The sequence below is a fragment of the Budorcas taxicolor genome, chromosome 3 (assembly GCF_023091745.1).
Source record: "Budorcas taxicolor isolate Tak-1 chromosome 3, Takin1.1, whole genome shotgun sequence".
Lineage (NCBI taxonomy): Eukaryota > Metazoa > Chordata > Mammalia > Artiodactyla > Bovidae > Budorcas > Budorcas taxicolor.
In genome coordinates this window covers 34,441,436-34,457,620 of record NC_068912.1, presented here as the reverse complement: position 1 = coordinate 34,457,620, position 16,185 = coordinate 34,441,436, and the positions used below count along the sequence as shown (strand labels likewise).

Genomic DNA, 16,185 nt, shown 5'->3' with positions numbered 1-16,185 from the left:
TTTGTGTGATTAGTGATCCAAAGCCAGCATCCAGAGGGACCACAGAGTAAATATAGCTCAGATTACATAATCATACCCTATCACAGAAAGCTCAGAAACCAAGAAATTTAAGACTAGTTATGTAAAATGTCAGCTTGATCCAATCAGGAGCAGATGAGCGTGAAACTTGGCCACATCCAGTGAGAGATCTGTTAATCCCATAGCACAGTTACTGGCACAGGAATAGACAAGACAGATCAATAGAACAAAACAAAGGTCAAGACGAGACAAAGTTTCTTTTAATGTATGATAAAGCAGGCATTTCAAATCACTGGTAAAAGAGAGTTGGTAAAGCTAGCTATTCGGAAAAAATAAAAAGCTGGATTCCTAACTTCCTTCCTACCACTCCTCCACTCCAAACTAAATTCCACATAGACCAAAGATTGAAACACAAAAAGTTAAGCCACAAAAACCCTAGAAGTGTGAGTGAATATTTTTACAAACTTAGAATGAGAAGGCCATTTCAAAAATGATGCAAAAGCCAGAACCCTTAATATATCAATTACTTTGACTATATAAGAAATTAATAGCAAAATACTGGACATAAAGTTGAAACAAAACTGGAAAAACTATCTGCAACACAACAAAGGGTTAATATACAAAGTGTTCAGGTCAATAAGAAAAAGACAAAGGCCTCAACAGAAAATAGGTAAAAGACACAAGCACGCAATTCACAAACGGACACAGAAATGACCAATAACCTTTGAAAAGTTATTCAATCTCACTAGTAATCAAAGAAGAAGAATGCGATAACATTTTCCCCCTTTTGGAAAAGCTTGACAATAGGCATCCAGGGAGAGGTGGAGACCAGAGCGCCTGTGTATACTGTGGGTGGGAGTGGAGTATACAAATGGCTGTTAACTTTTCTGGAGAGCTATTTGGTGATGTGAATCAACTGAAAATGTCCCAACCACATGACTCAAGCAACCCCACTCAGGAATTTATCATCGGGCTAATTACACATCTTCACAGGGGACGTTACACACCTGCACGTTCACTAAATCCTGCAGGCCATCTACTGTGTTCAACGCCTTACACACATTATCATTTAATCCACGTAACAACCCCATATTACTTTATCTGTATATTCTAGATGACAAACTGACGCTTTGTTAAGTAAGTTATCTCAGGCAATAAAACAATATACCAGGTGTCACTGAAAATGTTCAGGTATTTACTGACTTTGAAAGGTTCAAAACATGTTGAGTAAAAAGCAGATTTACAGAATAGGTAAAATTGTGTGTTTATGGTTAAAAACAAATTCTTCTAAATATTAACAGAAAGCATCTTTTATTGGTAGAATTTATGGTGATGTTTCTTCCTTATAGTTTTTGCCGAGTGACTGGATTACTCTCCACTTCATCATCTGTTGAAAGGACTGTGATGTTCAGTGTCCCAGGTGGCACTGATAGCCATATACTGACCCCAGCAGGGGCGCTCTGGGTAGAAGGGAGTCACTGATGGGCATTTACAACCAAGTTGGCTTCCAGGGACTCATTATGTTACAAAGTAGGTGACAGCTTTCTGAAATACATTCGCCTTGACAGTGGATAATGCAAGACTCATCCAGACATTTAACGCCCACCATTTAAAAGCCTGAGGTTCACACACTTAAGAGACCATGAATGAACACAAATGTCCGTTTCCATGCTCATCTGGCTCATCCCTAGTTCCATATTGGTCTTCCCTGGTGGCTCAGTGGTAAAGAATCTGCCTGCAATACAGGAGATCTGGGTTCAATCCCTGGGTTGGGGAGATCCCCTGGAGGAGGGCATGGCAACCCATTCCAGTACTCTTGCCTGGAGAATCCCCATGGACAGAGGAGCCTGGCGGGCTACAGTCCATGGGATGGCAAAGAGTCGGACAAGACTGAGTGACTAAAATTTTAAAAATATATATTTTTTCAGTTTCATCTGGAAAAAAAGAAAGGCCACAAAACACAACATTCTTCACAGAAATAACTCTGTCTTCACATCTAATTAAACTAGAAGCCTAATTAAATTACTGTTGCTATGGCTAGGAGAACTCACAGTTGGTCCCAAGAGTCACTGTAGCTTGGGAAAAAAAATATTGGTAATGAGAAATCTCTGTCTATCTTTAGTTATATACCCGATCGAAAGTAAAATACTGAAAGAACTCACACCAACACAACTGAGCCTGGGTCGGTTTCACATGGAGGAATCTGGTTTAAAAGCCACTTGCAGACGACCCGACTGTCTGGCCATCAGGAACGGCCTCTCTGGCAAATAAACAGGGAGTGAATGATGTCACCCTTCACACACATGCCTTCCTTCCACAAAAAATCTGCTTGCCTACCACGTGCCAGACCCTCTTTCGGGCACTGGGGACACAGCAGTGATAAAACACATACTGTGCTCGTGAAGTTTGTACTCTGTGAACACACTTAACAGAAGTCTAAAAATGAAGACTGAACATGCAAGATATTCAACCTACAGAAGACAACCTGTCACTGAAAATAAAACTGCAAAAGAGTGTTAAAACCTGGTCTAGTAACTAGCTGGTTGGGAAAGTAGGCACAACTCATTTTCTCTCTTGGGAATCTATTATAATTCCTCAGGAATAAAACTGTATTATGCTCCTTCGCTCACTGGAATAATGAAAATCAAATGAAGTAACAAGGCACTGGTGACTCCATAAAGGCTGAGAGTTGACGGTTCAAGCTTCCAAACCCAACCAGGAAACACAGGGATAGACAGGACATAGTGATGTGTAAGAGAGGTCTGGGACAAACCCAGGCAAAGCTCCTGCGGGCAGGAAGAAAACCTTAACAGAATACAGTTCTATTAAACAAGGCACTGCTAGGATCACACAACATGAGCCAAAAATAAGATCACAAATGTTCCAGTTCTCCTGGAGACTATCCTTAGAAATAAAAGAGCTAAACATAAAACAGCATACAAGCTTGCAAACCTATTCAATTATTCAGTTTCCTGTGAGGCCGGATGATACAGAGAAAGACTGACTTAATACCTGGTCAACTGGAATTTTATTTCTGGCTCTGCCAATACCTCTGTGAATCTGAGCAGTGCAACCTAACTTCACCACCAAGGTGACGAAGCTGGAACAACAACATTTCTAATTCTTGTAAGCATTAATATTCTATGACTCGTCGACTATTTCACAACTCAGTTTGCTTTTCCACTGCTCTGTCTTCGTTTGGGAAAAAAAAAAATCAGCTCCTTGTTCCACAATAGTCTAGTGTCAACAAGAAAGGGCAACAATAATCCCGTATCTAGAAAACTCAACAACCTGGGCACTCAGTGAAAGGAAGCAAGGGAACGAGATCTCTGACGCCCCTGTCCATGCAATAAAAACCTAAGGACTTGGCCACTAAGAGAAGCCTGCAGACCATCACACTAAATCAGCTTGCTAAACCTGTTAGACTGTCTAAAATTAGTAATCTGTTTTCTTAGTTTACAGAAGTAAAATTAAGCTAAGTAAAAATTTTTAGTTTATAGAAGTTAAATTTGGGGGACAGTGCTTCTAGAGACAGGAACAGCAGTGAGAAGGAACAAGATCTTGAAAGGGGACTATCATTTTTACAGGAAAAAAAAGAGTAAACTTCAGCAAGGCAAACCATTTCACTAAGCTTATAACTCTGGGCCATTCGAAATGGGTGAAAATAGCCCCGCAAATCTCAACAGACCTTGAGGGTATTAATGCCACACCACGTTAAAATAATGTGAGTCGTGGTACAGCATAATTTAATCTCCTTAATGATCCAAGATCCTACTGTTGACTAAGGAGGCAGAGAAGTATTTTAGAAAGATATCCATTAAAAAACAAACAACAAAAACTTTGGCACTTAAAAGGGTAGGCATAGTTATTGAAAAATTCATTTTCATGGGATAATTCATTTCTATTCATGCCTAATAAAATCAGTTAAATTTCAAAACTCTTAGGATTTAATTACTACATCTTAGTCTGATTTCAAAGAAAAGAAAGTGATGAAAGGGTCTGCACCAGTTGCCAGCTAGCTGAATCATAGAAGCTTACGGCTCCTGACAGGGTGTGGAGGCCAGCCCCTGACTCTCTCTGCGACAGTCACACGGGCCTTCCTCCAGACTTTTGGAGGCATTATGCTCTTTTTAGCCCCACATCTGTGAACATGTTGTTCTCTCTGCCTGGGACACTCCTACAGGAAAAATTCTATTCGTCTTTAAGCACCAGCTTAAATAATTTGTCAGGAGCTCTATCAGTTGCTTTTTTCCTTCTTGGTACTTACTGTATTTATAACTACATACTTGTTTAATGTCTATTTTGTCTGCTGGTCCATAAAGGCAGGGATCTTGTCTGTTGTGTTCTGTATCAGTTCCCAGGACCCAGTACAAGGCCTAACATGTGGCAGGTGCTCAATAAAAAGCGGTTGAATTAAAGAATAATAATAATATTGACCTTTATTGAGCACTCATGATCTATAAAGCATCACTGCTACTTTATAGATGAAGGAAGATCAGAGAGGCTAAGTAATTTGCCCAAAGTTACATACCTGACAAAGTTACATACCTGGATGAGCCAGATGAGCGTGGAAATGGACAGAGCAAGAATGCAAGCGTCTGTCTGATTCCAGACTAAGCATTTGCTGACTACTCTTTCTCTAGCACTGTGTGAGGCAAAGAGTTAAGGGGCATGCTTGTACTGTCTTTAAGAAGTCTATAATCTGGAGAATACCATGGGATAAATGAAATTGAATGCTATAGTAAAGTGCTCGGTTACAAAGCGCTGTTAAGTGCCATAGGAGAGAACAGAAAACACCAAGCAGAGCTAGAAAGGCAGAGAGGAGGAACGCCATGAGAACAAAGAAGCAACAGAGCACTCGGCAAGCTAAAGCGACTGGTGAGAAGGCAACTTCAACTAGAGCAGAGAGTTAATGTAGGCCAGGAAGTGGTGCAACGCTACTTTAAAGAGACATGCACATAATAAAAAATCATTCAATAATATTTCTCTTCTCCTTCATTAAGCTTTAGGCTTTTAAAAGCATTTATTTTTGCTGTGTGGGTCTTCGTTGCTGTATGGGCTTCCTCTAGTGGCAGCAGGGACTACTCTGCTTGTGGTGCACGGCTTTTCAATGTGGTGGCTTCTCCTATTGCAGAGCGCAGCCTCTAGGGCACGCGGGCTTCAGTAACTGTGACCCCTGGGCTCAGCAGTTGTGGCTCCCAGGCTCTAGAGGACAGGTTCAACAGCTGAGGCACACGGACTTAGCTGCTCTGAGGCATATGGGATCTTTCTGGACCAGAGATTGAACCCATGTTTCCTGCATTGGCAGGCAGGCAGATTTTTTACCACTGAGCCACCAGGGAAGCCCCAAGCTTTAGGTTTATTATGCAGTTTTACACCTATGGCTGATTCATGCTGGTGTGTGGCAGAAGCCAAAACAACACTGTAAAGCAATTATCCTCCAATTAAAAATAAATAAAATTTAAAAAACAGACACTTTGGATAGACAGTCTCTCCCTCATCAGATCCAGTTGTTTTTTTTTAACTCCAAGTCCAAGAACATAAGTAGAACGTACTCCTTAATCCAGATTTGGTTCTTGTGAGTAACCATACTCATTCTCTTGGAATATTTCAGCTATGAAAAAAATTTTTAAGTGCATAGACAAATATCTGAGCATCTAACTAGTAATCCACTAGAAGCTGTGTGAGGATAATCATCACAAAATACCTTTAATAAAGGATGAATACACACCAAATCCTAATAATCTTCACAAGAATCTTAAGAGGTAGGTATTTATTCTTCACAAGGACCTTAAGGAGGTAGGTATTAGTATATCCATTTTATAGATGAAAAAACTAAGGTTCATTAAGATTCATCTGTCCCTGGTCACCACTAAACTTTGAATCCAGGTCTAACCTGAGGTCACATTCCTTCCTAATCACCTCCTAAAAGGGTTCAAATTAATATTACTTGTTAGTATCACTCATATTAACAAGTTAAATTTTGCTGTAATCATGAAGGTTAAAACAAAAAAGAACACATATGCTTCTTACACTTCTGCCAATCTTGACTCACTCTCATTCTTGCCACCCCCGCCCAAGGCTGTCACTCAACCCTGCCAAGTGATGAAACCAAATACATTTTTGCAGCATCTGTCTCCTTTTATGCACATGTTCCTCGGGAGCTGGTATTTACCAGCATCATTTGGCTGACAATTGGGCTCTATGGACACAGAAACAGATTAACAGGCCTACTAAGAAATGACATAAATCCTACATATATGGTAGGATTCAAGGTTTTCAAAATGTTTTCTCTTCAAAGTCTTATGATAATACTCCTATTTTACGTGATGGGGACTTGAGGCTTAGAAAGGCTAATTGAGCTCTGTTGAGGGAACTATGACCTTAAGGAGCACAGAGGAATTCACAACTACATGACTTACAGCTAGGGTCTATAATCTTGCCTTACCTCTAAAGCAAATGAATTGACTTAAAATATCTCTATGCAACCTTCCAATGCAGTGCCACAGGACATACATGTTCTACACCCAGCTCTTGGCCTGTAAGCAAGTTATTTAGCTTCGTTGGTAAGAGAGTTGACCAGCTAATCAGCCTAACAATCTATGATTCAAACTGTTAAGCACATTATCAGCAAGAGTTCAATTTTATCCTTGTTGACAGATGTTCAGAAAAATCTGTTCACAGGCTTCATTGTCTTCTAGCTCCTGAACGTCTCATCCCTGAGCTCACTTCCCCCTTCAATAAGGTCCAGGAGTCCTGGAGTGTTCCTTGAAACCTTGAGCACTTCAAGGACAAAAGATGATCTGCCTTGCCCTCTGTCCTGCTCCAGGCTGGACATACTCTTCCAAGATCACACAGAATGGTCAGTCTCTGAAAGGATAACTCTTCTTGGCTCTCCATTTCCACCTCTGGTTTATCTAGCTCTAGCCTCCGGTCAACCACTAACTGTTAAAACACTTTACCCAGTAAGTACCATTAGCAGATTCCCTCCCCGTACTTCCTGTCTCTTTCCTTTCCCCTACAATGAGCTATCTTTTTAACTAGTTTTTTCTGGAAACCTTATTCATACTCATCAACTACTTCTTCCCAGCAGAAAGTCTCTGCTGATCATCCCTTGAGCGTATCATGGACTTCCCTATCTTCAAGCCTTTACAGGTCTCCCTAAGAATTCCCTCCACACCTTGATTCTCTCTTCATCCATGAGCCCTTTCCAGACTACTGCATTGCAGTCATCATGCCTTCTTCTAAAATTCTTTCAGACTCTCAGCAAACCATCACCCAACAGTTAAATCCTTAAGATGACAACAATACAGATTTTTTTAATGTTTAACTTTTCTTTTGCACAGGCCAGAACTCCAAAAGTGTTTAAGTGAAGGATGCCTACGTAACACTTTACTTTTAACAAATATTTTGATAAAACTTCTCATTTGACTCTCCAAATAATCCTGACTCTCTAGTAAAAAGAAACAAACAACAACAAAACTATAAAGGTCAGAGAAGTGATTATAATCATACAATACAGCTATGAAACAGCAGAGTCAGGATTCAAATCCAGTATTATACTTAGTCACTTAGTCGTGTCTGACTGTGACCCCATGGACTGTAGCCTTCCAGGCTCCTCTGTCCATGGGGATTCATTCTCCAGGCAAGAATACTGGAGTGGGTTGCCATGCCCTCCTCCAGGGGATCTTCCCGACTCAGGGACTGAACCCAGGTCTCCCACATTGCAGGCGAATTCTTTACTGTCTGAACCACGAGGGAAGTCTGGGTATTAAGATTTCTTTTTTGAATTTTGTATATAACATGCTTATGACAGGAATCCCTTTGACAAAGAGCAGGTACCAGATAAACATTTGATCTGAATTATCTGAGAAGTACTAAAGTCAGTTAAAAATTTCCTTCCCAGTTCAATTTCTCTTGGTACTTCAGGGTGATCTTACTGTTGAACTAGATTTGCAAATAGGTTCAACTATAACATCAGCACTTAGTTTTTTAGAACATTCAGGTAAAAAGAGCAAAACTCTTAACAAAAGCAAACATGAGAAATACATAAGCCCTAGAAGGAAAAAAATATACATTTTCTTCTAATGAAGAAGAAATCTAAATCTAAATCAAGACAATTAATCACATTAAGTTTCTAACTAGCACAGGGCCGAGTATATTTATGGGAGGCTGACCATCTCTTTTCAAACACACAAGCAGCCATGACAAAAAGAAAAAAAAAAAAGCCTCATTTTTGGCAGAGTATTATAGGGAAGGAAAAGGAAAACAAATTTACTGTTAGGTATCTATTTGGTTTTCTTTTGGACTATCCAAGCTAGTAGCTTTGATTAACATTAGATTTTTTCCAATCAACAAGGAACAATAAAGTATTTTTGCCCAAATAAGAGTTAAATTTCTCATAAATATATGGACAAAAATATGCCCCTTATCTTTAAGAACACTCCTATTTCACTGAAGCAAGCTCTGGAAGTAGTAACAAATTACCCCAGATGTGAAATCCAGGCCATGTTCAAGTTCAACTGGGAAGCAGAATAGCCACAATTTGCTTCTAAACTTGGAATCAGCCAATAAACATTTGTGATCACAACCTCTAGCCTCCTCTTCTATATGAATCACAGAATTTATTAGACATTTTCAATCTGGTCCAAACCTTCTCATGTGAGAAGTTAAGGGCCAGATATTGAAATGCAAAACAGAAAATAAATTACATTCATAGAAAACTTTCTCAGCAAAACACCACGGGCTCTGAATGGAAGCTTCTGTCTTTGCTATGGTTTCCTGAGACTGGGGTTGAGAACAGAGAAGGGAAAATAGCTCCAATCTTAAAAAAAAAAAAATAAAAAAAGAAAGAAAAAACAACCAAAACACCCTCATATGTCCAGCATTCACCTAACAGCCTCTACAAGTATGAAGACTCTATCATGAAGATTCATCCAACCCAGCTAGCTCAAAGCCACATACTATTAACACAGCCTTGACTGTAGTCACCATTACAGTGTCAAGGAAAAAAAAACACCAAAAAGACCTGCCTAGAACAGACTGAAATTGACCAATTTGTCCCTCAAGCCCCATTTCTCCTCAGAACCACCTACACACAGATCAGTGAGGCCATGAAGACAGTGGGAAGAACAAGCTTTTCACCAACTGTTTAAAAAGGAGTATAAGATACAACAGAAACATTGGTTAGAAAAAGATTAAGAGATAATTAAAAAAAAAAATTTTTTTTTAGAAATTTACAAATGCAGTATCTGTTTTATAATATTTTTTGAGCCACTGACACACAGCCTTTTGCTAAAACAGCTGTATTTTTAGTTACATGTCAAATCTGATATCTGGTCTATCTTAACTTCTGGTCTAACTTAGCTTCTAATTGTATAAAACATCTGTACTTCATTTCTCCAGTGTCAAGGCACAGTCCACTTTCTGAGAAGAGAGAACTTTGAGGAGTAGGAAGAGGAAATGTGACTCCCCTGATCTGACCACTGCAACTCAGCATTAAGCACTGCCCTTTCTTTGAGGATCACAAGAGAGTAACAGGCCAACTAGGGAAAAGTCGTGGGGCACGGTCTCTGTAGCCACTTACTGAGAACCCAACATTTACTGGCGAGAGTTGATTTGAAATCAGCAGAGTGCAAAAGAGGCTGTTAACTGCTTCTGTGAACCTAACACAAAATATCAGATCCAAACAGCAGGATGAGGAGCCTATTATTATCACCAGTACAAAAAGAAAATTGCCAGTAGAAACTGACCAGTGTTTTTAATTTTCTAATTAAAAATCACTATGAGCAAAGCCAAACATTTGAGTCAGCAGAGAACTTACCTAATTGTTACCCTGTATCCCCTTTGAGCCATTTATTCTATGTGGCTAGCTCTCTACCCTCACCTTAATCAAACCTCAGATGATAACTAACTCCTCCCCAGATAAGTATACTTCATCAACTTGGCTGATACTGCTAACTGAAATCCCTGACACAGAAGTCATTTGAACATCTCCTAAGGGTTACAGGTCTCATGGATATACTGTATGGATGCAGAGTCCTCAACAGGATTTTGCTCATTCTGCTCAATCAGGACCAGGAAGGAGAGCCTAGAGAATTCCTGTTCCTTCACCTCAAAACGAATGGATGAAACAGGGCTCAAGAGAAGATTAACTAGAGGGTGAAGGTGGGAGTGCTGGGGGAGGTAGTATAAAGAGACGCTGGGTACTGCAATAAAAGAGGCAGTTAGAAAGTTTCAGGGCAGTTAAAGGCACTGACCTTCAGACTTCTGGGTATGACAAAGATCCACAACAGGCTATGAGCAGTCGCTCCGTAAAGCCTCCAACAGGCACATTCAGTCCTGTCAGCCTGGACTCAGTCCTGCCAGCGCCAGCAAACAAACACACACATTCTTCTCAGAACTGACACCCCATACAACAGGGCCTCACTACAGGGCCTGTTTTATTTAAGAAACCAGACGCTTTGATGTTGGGGTAGAAGTTGTGAAGTTACATGTAAAGAAACAGTTAATGATAGGAACAGAAGGACAGAGAATGAACCACAGTTCCTGGCTTTATTAATCCTAAGTGTTAAAAGTTTTAAAGAAACTGTCAAATGCTCTGAACTCAGGAATGAGAAGTAAGGAAATTATGTCAGCCACCGCCATAACTCTGGCCAAGGCATTTCATCTGTTTCTTTAAGACAGAGTTTCAGGCCTAACCTCCAAGGGGTGCTTATAGAAGGAATGTTTTGAAGCAATCCAACTTAGCAACCAACATTAATAAAATATTCTAGGCTTGCTCAACTTTTCTCTTGCACAAAGGTTATACATGTCATGAACACTCTAAGCATTTAAAGGAAAGAATCAGTTAAAAGTGTGTCATGAAAAGAGTTTGGGGTTAAAGGCAAAAGGAAGGTTATTTATTGAGTCTAAGAAGAAAAGCATTTATAAATACACACACACACTTAGTTGCTGGATTTCATGACTGAAGAGACCAAGTCTATATAGGTCATTACCGCACAAGGTCTTCTAAAACTTGAAGAATATAAAAGCACTCTCATGCTTTAGTTCTACTTTGCTTTCTAAAGATTAAACCCCAGCATAGTCTCACAAAGCTAAATAGGCCACAGGAACAGGTCTAGGAGATATGCTAAAAACTTTGAGGCTTTTCATTCTCCAGTTTGAATTATCTCTTCTTTGTATCTTGGCACCTCTAATATCTAACACATCTTGGACAGTGGAAGATATTTACCTACATTGATTATATGAAGGAGGCTTGACATGAACAGAAGAACCGCAAGAAGAGAACCAGGAACTTTTGATTCTTCTTAGGAACTGAACCCTGTTATCTTACGAAAAACTACTCTAAATGGCACTTTCCCAGTTGTACAAAGTATACAATATTTCTAATAGAAAGTTAGAAAGTTGTTCAGTCATGCTGATACATTTATTTCACACTGTCTCTAAAGGTTCTCACAACACTAGATCTCTTCAACAAACTTCAGGATGATTCATTATGACTTATAAAACTATAGAATTGCAAAGCAGAAGAGACCACTACATAACAATTCTTGGTTAAGGTGGGTGCACAGCTAAGAACTGCTTTATTCAACTGTTTCTAAAGTGATTATTATTAACAGTGGCTCCACTTACATATGCATGCTATAAAAAAGATGGGATCCCTGAAGAAACTGTAGACGATTAAGAAATGCACAAATAGTTCTCTTAAAGAAGGTCACTGAAAAGAAGACTTAAAAAGGAAATTTTTTCAAAACATCACTGGAAAGAGTAACTAAAATGAAAGAAAGGGGGAATAAAATATATATATATATATATATATATATATATATACACCTCAAAGAATGAGATTTCAGATCTGCTCTTGATAGATCTGGCCTAAGCACCTCCTGAGCCAGTTTTTTTCAACCTTTTGCTTTAGAAACCAATATATTACAAATGACATATCAATTCAAACCAACCAGGGAAGACTCTGACTAAAGGAATAAATCCAGGAGCAGCAGCAGGTCCTAAAGGTAGGTCAATCAGCAAGAGAAGAATCCAAATATGGAGTAAGAATGCTGTGTCTGGAGTAAGAATGTTGTGTCTGGCTGGCTCAAGGAAGGAAGTGGTCCCGTTATAAATTAGGCATTGGTGTTGTAAAGCCTTTCTCCACTCCCCACTGTGAGATGGAAGTCTATAATATTTTTTCTTTTCCTTGTCAAACAGGAAGACTTCCCGGTTCTCATTCTGCCCTGTCCCACAGGTCAACATTAGCTTGGCCACCTTTTTACAGCTGTTGTTTGGACTGTATTTAGCAAGTTTTCCCTGACTGCTTGTGCTTTGGTTGCAATTGCCCTGGGTCCCCAGAACAAGGAATTCTGCAGAGATTAACTAGTCCAGGCAGAGGAAGAAAGATCAAGGGGAGACTGAAGCTGGCCTGGTACAGAATGTGGTTCTACAAAGACAAGTGCAGTCAGCCACTCACCTCTGTCCCCCCACTGCAACTCTCTCTGAAAGAGGAAGAGAGATAACGGAGAAAATGCACTGAACTGAAAAGACACTATGCAACAAATAAATCGTTAGTTCTAGAAAAAACACGAGGAAGATGCCCAGGTTACACTAGAGCAAGTAGCCGGGACACTGACTACTGTCAATCCAGTAGTGTGCAAAGGTTGAGCTGCTTATCCCCAGAGACAGAACTGCCACAATTTCTAAAGTTTTCGCCTAAGACCTGGCTCAAAGGAGAATCTCTGCAGTGTTTCTTCACCGTCGAAAACCGTTGTTACAACATTATCGAGACATCCTGGTTAGAGTCCAATAGCAAGACAGAAGACCAAATTGAAGGCGTAAGACAGATCACACGCTGTAATCCCACAGATAACCTTGTTCCTTTAGCTATTAAAACACACACAGGAACCTGATTACTGCTTTGGTACTTCTGAACACCAGCGACCGACCCTGGAAGTACTGACCCCACGAAGACACACCTTTGCTTCCGCGCAGCCCCAACTTCTCCAACCACTTAAGAGGTAATTAACTCCTGCAGCTTTCTCGTGGGGGATAGCGTTACTCGATCCTAATTATTCATACAGACGCAAAACAACAACGCTCGACAAATTTTGACAACTTAAAAAAAAAAAAAAAAAAAAGAATGCTGTGAAAGTCTAAGCCGGCCTTCCCTGTGACGAAACAGCCGCTTCCAGGGCCGCGACAACCGAGGGTCGCTCGCTCGGCCCGACTCGGCCCTCCTGCCGCCGCAGTTTCGGGGCCGCGGCCCTGTGAGCACGGGCGCCGCGCGGCCGGGGTCTCCTCCTCGGGGACGCGAGGCGCGCGGACAGAGAAAGAGCGGCCGGTTGCGCGGGCCTGGCGGGCGGGCCTCTGGGGGTACGAGGGTCGGCACCTCGCAGTCCGGGAGGTGGCCGGACCTGGCGCCCGCTCACCTGGTGTGTGTTGTTAGCCAGCCTGCTAACGAAGTCCTGGACCCCGCCGCAGTCTTCGTCCTCGCCGGGCGCGCTGCGGCGCCAACGGCCGCCGCGGGGAGCCGGGCCCCCGGGCGCGGCCGCGCGCAGCCCCCAGCTTACCCCGACGGGGCCGGACCAGCGCGACAGCGGCGCAGCGGGCGGCGGCGGCGCGTCCAGCCGGTCCTGGCCGAGGGTCGCCGGCGGCAGCAGCTGGAAGAGGAACAGGAGAAGGCCGAGGCCGTGGGGCCAGCGCGAGAGGTTGACCGCAGCTCCCCCGGGCCGCTCCATCGCCGCCGAATGCCTACGCCGCGGACACCTGCAGCCGGGCGCTCCCGCCCACCCCCGCAGGCGCCGCGCCACACCCCCGAGCCCGAGCCCGGCGCTCCTTGGATACGCCGAGCCGGGCCTCTCCGCCCCCATAGGCTGGCCGCTTGTCCTTCTTCCCCGGCCCTCTGCTCATTGGCTCGCGTCGCCTCCGGCTTCGGGGGTCCTGGATTCGGATGCCAAGATGCGGGACTGATTGGCTGGAACGTGGCAAGAGACGGTTGAGGTCATCCCCCGCTCGCCCCGCGTCTCCAAGGCCGGGCTTCCAGAGTTAAGAGGAGCTTCCTTCACAAGAATCCCACACCCGCTCCGTGGCGCCCCGACCCCCCACTACTCTCTCTGGCACCCTCAAGTTGGGGCTGGGTTGGTCCCCTCTTCTCCCCCAGAGACACCCCTAAAATTCCTTTGGGTTGCGGCAGCGCCTGGAAAATTTTCTCAGGGAATCTCTGAGCTCGCTTATCTGGAAAAGGGGGCTCCTTCATGAACCGGTGCTTCTGGTTTTTAACCCCCGCACTTTGGAGCGCCCATTGTCTACTGCAGCAGCCGCCTTGCTGACAAAAGTGAATGCGAATTGTGTGGACTGAGTCTTGTGAGGCACACAGACAACAGGACATCCGTGACTCACGCAAGCCTGGTGAAATCTCTTCTCACTCACCTTCCTTTTAGGCAGGGAGTTAGGCCAAAACAGGAATTGCTCATTGGTTTTCCCGGAGTTAGAAAGTAGCTTAGACGTTAGGGGCAGGTAAAAGGGTGCAATATAATTGCCCAGTGCCTACTTATTGCGTAAATGCACATTTATCTTTCTCAAAGTACTTTAACCCTGCAGTGAGTGCACAGCACAAGTTTGATTTTCAATATACGATACCCTCTAATTTAGCATCCTGCCTCCAATAAATAAAACAAAATCCCTAAGCTGTTGCCCTTATCGCACAGACTGCAAACGTAACTTTACTCTGAAACACGCAGTGCAGGTAAAGCCAGTTCTGGGTTTTCTCCTTACTGACTCCATCCCTTCAGAATCCCAGAGGTTGTTCTGTAAAATAGGGAACAAATAGAAACAAAATATACAAAACATTATACCCAAATAAAGTCACTAAAAATTACTTTTAACAATTACTGCAGGTAAGCCCAAATAATATATTTACTGTAGAGCAAAATGAATGGTGCAGTGCCCCCAAACCAACTGTTACATTAAAGTCCTCTAGTCATGTTAATTTGCAAACAAAAATTTACTGTTTTAATGTTTACAAATTTACATTTTGCCGGAACCACCATAGTAAGGTGTGACAAGTGAAAACATAATTTTGAAAGGTAAAATCACTGGAATAGACTTCCAAGTTCTCAGCTACTGAGCTAAGATAAAGCTCCATGAAAACTGGTGAACAATTTGTTCTTTTCCATTAACTACAATGTGTCAGATTTGTTAAATACAGATTATTTTTTAATCTATGCCAAATAGGGAGTAGATCACAAGGCAGTCAGTTCCAGTAGCATGTGATTAGCTGGAGAGAAAAGACAGGCTATACAGGAATATTTCTTTGTTTGGGCCAATACATGAATGGTCTATTGTCTTTCTGTCTGAAAAGAAAAAAGCCAACTCAACAGTGCCATCTCCTGGAGAAACCACTAAATACCCCACTAGTTAACATTATATCACTGCAGTTACTTAATATATTGCTTTCAGTTTTCATTATATGCTTACAGAATATGTTGCCTTCTTCAAACTGTACTAGCTGCTGGGGACATGGTACCTGGCATATGGCACTCAGTGTTTGAGTGAATGAATTATTTCAGTATTTCACTGTCGTCTGACACAGGCACTAAATACAAAAGTTGCACTGTCAGATCTCCTTTGTGAAATACCACAGCTAAGATCTTACTTGCAAGACTAAAATATGTAAATTTATCCTATTACTAAAACCATACTATTCTCCAAGATAAATCCTAAAGCAGAAAGATGAATTGAAAGCAGGTACACATCACACAACCATTGTTTTTGTTAATATTATGTCTCTTCTATTTAAACAGACACACAAAAAATTTAAAAATTCTGCAGAAAACTACAGTCGATCTCTTCCAATAATTCTGTAATTGGGATTACAGAGGGAATGAATTTTGTTTCACCAGTACAGTGTAAGCTGAAGCTGAGAGCTACTTTATTCCTTAGTATTTTTTTCTTCCCTACATAATATATATGATTCCAAGACACAACTTCACCTCCCCCTAAAGCATGTTTAGTCCATTGCTGCATTAATCTACACTGAGTTAAAATAGGTATTTATTGTCTAGTTCTCCCTACTAGAAGCTTTACTGGAGCTGAGACCATACCTACACCACAGCTCTATCTCCAATGCCTAAAACCTTACTATATTTTTAGTACTCATATTTGCTAAACCTGAAT

At 41.7% G+C, this 16,185-nt stretch overlaps 1 protein-coding gene across 3 annotated transcripts in view; it reads right to left on the bottom strand.

Annotated features, from left to right (window-relative positions):
• Positions 1-13,756, bottom strand: part of SORT1 (sortilin 1) — a 66,857-nt gene extending 53,101 nt beyond the window's left edge. For 2 of the 3 annotated variants that reach the window (XM_052637813.1, XM_052637814.1), the window contains exon 1: positions 13,440-13,756. In XM_052637813.1, the coding sequence (XP_052493773.1) occupies positions 13,440-13,748 (309 nt within the window). In that variant the 5' untranslated portion in view covers positions 13,749-13,756. The remainder of the gene's footprint in view (positions 1-13,439) is intronic. The other variant, XM_052637815.1, reaches the window with a different exon arrangement.
• Positions 13,757-16,185: the final 2,429 nt, after the last annotated feature.